Source organism: Pteropus alecto, unplaced genomic scaffold, assembly GCF_000325575.1.
Source record: "Pteropus alecto unplaced genomic scaffold, ASM32557v1 scaffold46, whole genome shotgun sequence".
NCBI lineage: Eukaryota > Metazoa > Chordata > Mammalia > Chiroptera > Pteropodidae > Pteropus > Pteropus alecto.
Genome location: NW_006439231.1, coordinates 333343 through 335465, shown reverse-complemented (window position 1 = coordinate 335465; position 2123 = coordinate 333343). Strand labels below are relative to the sequence as shown.

Here is a 2123-nt window from a genome sequence, read left to right as displayed (position 1 = left end):
CTTCCTTCCTTCCTTCCTTCCTTCTTTCCTTCCTTCCTTCCTTCTTTCCTTCCTTCCTTCTTTCCTTCCTTCCATCCTTCTTTCCATTTTTTTCCCTTCCTCCTATCTATCTTTCTTTGGTTTTGGAGGGAAGTTAAATAGGAATTGTCCTTTTATTCATTATTTAATGAACTATCTTGTTAGGATTTTAACCTTTTTTCCATACTTTTTTTCTTTTGGAGGACAAATTCCAGATTATATACTAATAGCTTGCTACAAATAAGAATAAAGTTTTTAGAAATAGAAATTGAAAGTTTTAATAGGCCTACTTAGTAGACGTACCATTATAGAGTTTTATATACTATAGTTAATATACAAATGTAGAAAGTCCTTAGGTAAGAATTGTGAAAAATAATGTAAATTGAGCCACTTCAAAATGGAGTCAAAACTGCCATTACATAGGAATTGCCTTGTATGTCTTACTCTTCACACACTTCGAAGGTTTAAACTGGGCCAAATAACCTTTAGACTAAGCAACCTTGTATTCCAAACAACTCTTTGCAGAGTTAACAGGAAAACAAACACTATGACTGCTGGACTGAAAACTAAAGACCTTCTTTAGAATTAGCACCATCATGTGGAGCTATAGAATCACTCAGCTTATTTGCACCTATGGAAATGTCTTCCTTGGCTTATTAACATCAACAGAATTTTTTTTCTTTTATTTATGTTAATGATTCCCCTTTTCTTTCTCATAAATACTCCTTGCCTTCACCACCTAATCGGAATACTATTTGGGTTTCTGCCTGAATCAGTGCTTCCTAGGATTGCAATTCTTTTTTGATCTCAAACACTTGTGCCTCCCACTTTGGCTTTTTATTTTTTTATATTAACAGAGTATGTAAAGAGTAGAAATCTGGAATTGTAAAGACAAGAAAATTAAAGTTAATTGAATATCATAAATTAGAAAATGTATATTGCTTGACAATAATTGAGGATTTTAAATTGTTTTTAACTGTAAAACATTTAATTAAGATTAGGCTTCTCTTTCTAAATCAGCTACACTTTGAAAGAGTCCTAATAAAACCTGGATATATAAAGTATGTACCTGGGCATGATTCCTCTCTATGTATACTTTCTCACTTTTCCTGGATCTTGGACCTCATGCACTTGAGAACTTTTGAGAGTAGTCTGTGCAGGTCATAAGATCTCACATAGTAAGAAGTTATTAGAGTCTTAACATTTTTATCTCCATTCACTTGAAAATAAATGACTTCATCAAAATATGTAGTTCCATAGCAATGCAAAGGCTCGGTAGGCAAATGACCAAATGTGTCCAAATATAACATTTTAATGTTTTGAGAAATTATTACTTAAAGGTAGTTCCAGTTATGCTCAGGGTATAACCAGTTTCAATTTTCACTTGGAAAGAGTACCAATACCCCACTCTCTTATTGGCAAAGTGGCTGCTCACTAGGATTGGAGGTTGTACTGACCTTCTGTGGAATCTGGGCAAGGGCTGAGGCAATGAGATTGGCTTTTTCTTCTGTAAGATTTTTAACCATTGACCCCAGAGAAAACACCACAATACCATATTCACCTGAACTTTGGACAAATTCTTCCATTTCCTGCAGAGATAAAATTTTCTTTTATAAAAATATAGGATTACAGAGAAAAAAAAGACACTCTACTCTTCTAAATATGCAGAGTCAAGAAAAGTAACAGAGACATTGTTAGACTGGTCTTCTTCTGTCTCGTAGAACTCTAAGAGAAAATATGTTTCTGAAAAGTATGGCTTAAATATATAATGAGTGATTATAAATAGAGTCATGGAGTCAAACCATTGTACCAAATGAATAGATGATAAGAAACAGATCTTCTCATGGTATAAGGAGCTATTACTCCCAAGGTTTAATTTATAAACCAACAGAGTTGTTTGCAAACTCATAAAAATATTCCTTGGAGGGGAACCCATAAAAAGATTTTGAACTAGGCTTAAAATTTTTTAGCATGCTAGTTTACAGCCAATAAATTATTAATAAATTGATCTAACTTTCTGTTAGGTATTTAGGATATTTTTCTCATACTTATTTTTTTATGTATTCATAAGGCTAAAAAATGAATTTTTAAAAATAGGAGATATA

The 2123-nt window shown here is 32.5% G+C and overlaps 1 protein-coding gene across 2 annotated transcripts in view; it reads right to left on the bottom strand.

Annotated features, from left to right (window-relative positions):
* Nucleotides 1-2123, bottom strand: part of LOC102898696 (UDP-glucuronosyltransferase 2A1) — a 73785-nt gene that overhangs the window by 10754 nt on the left and 60908 nt on the right. The window contains exon 4 of one of the 2 annotated variants that reach the window (XM_006916502.2): nucleotides 1476-1607. The exons of the other annotated variant lie outside the window; for it this stretch is intronic. Coding sequence (XP_006916564.1) covers nucleotides 1476-1607 — 132 coding nt within the window. The remainder of the gene's footprint in view (nucleotides 1-1475; nucleotides 1608-2123) is intronic. 2 annotated transcript variants of the gene reach the window in all.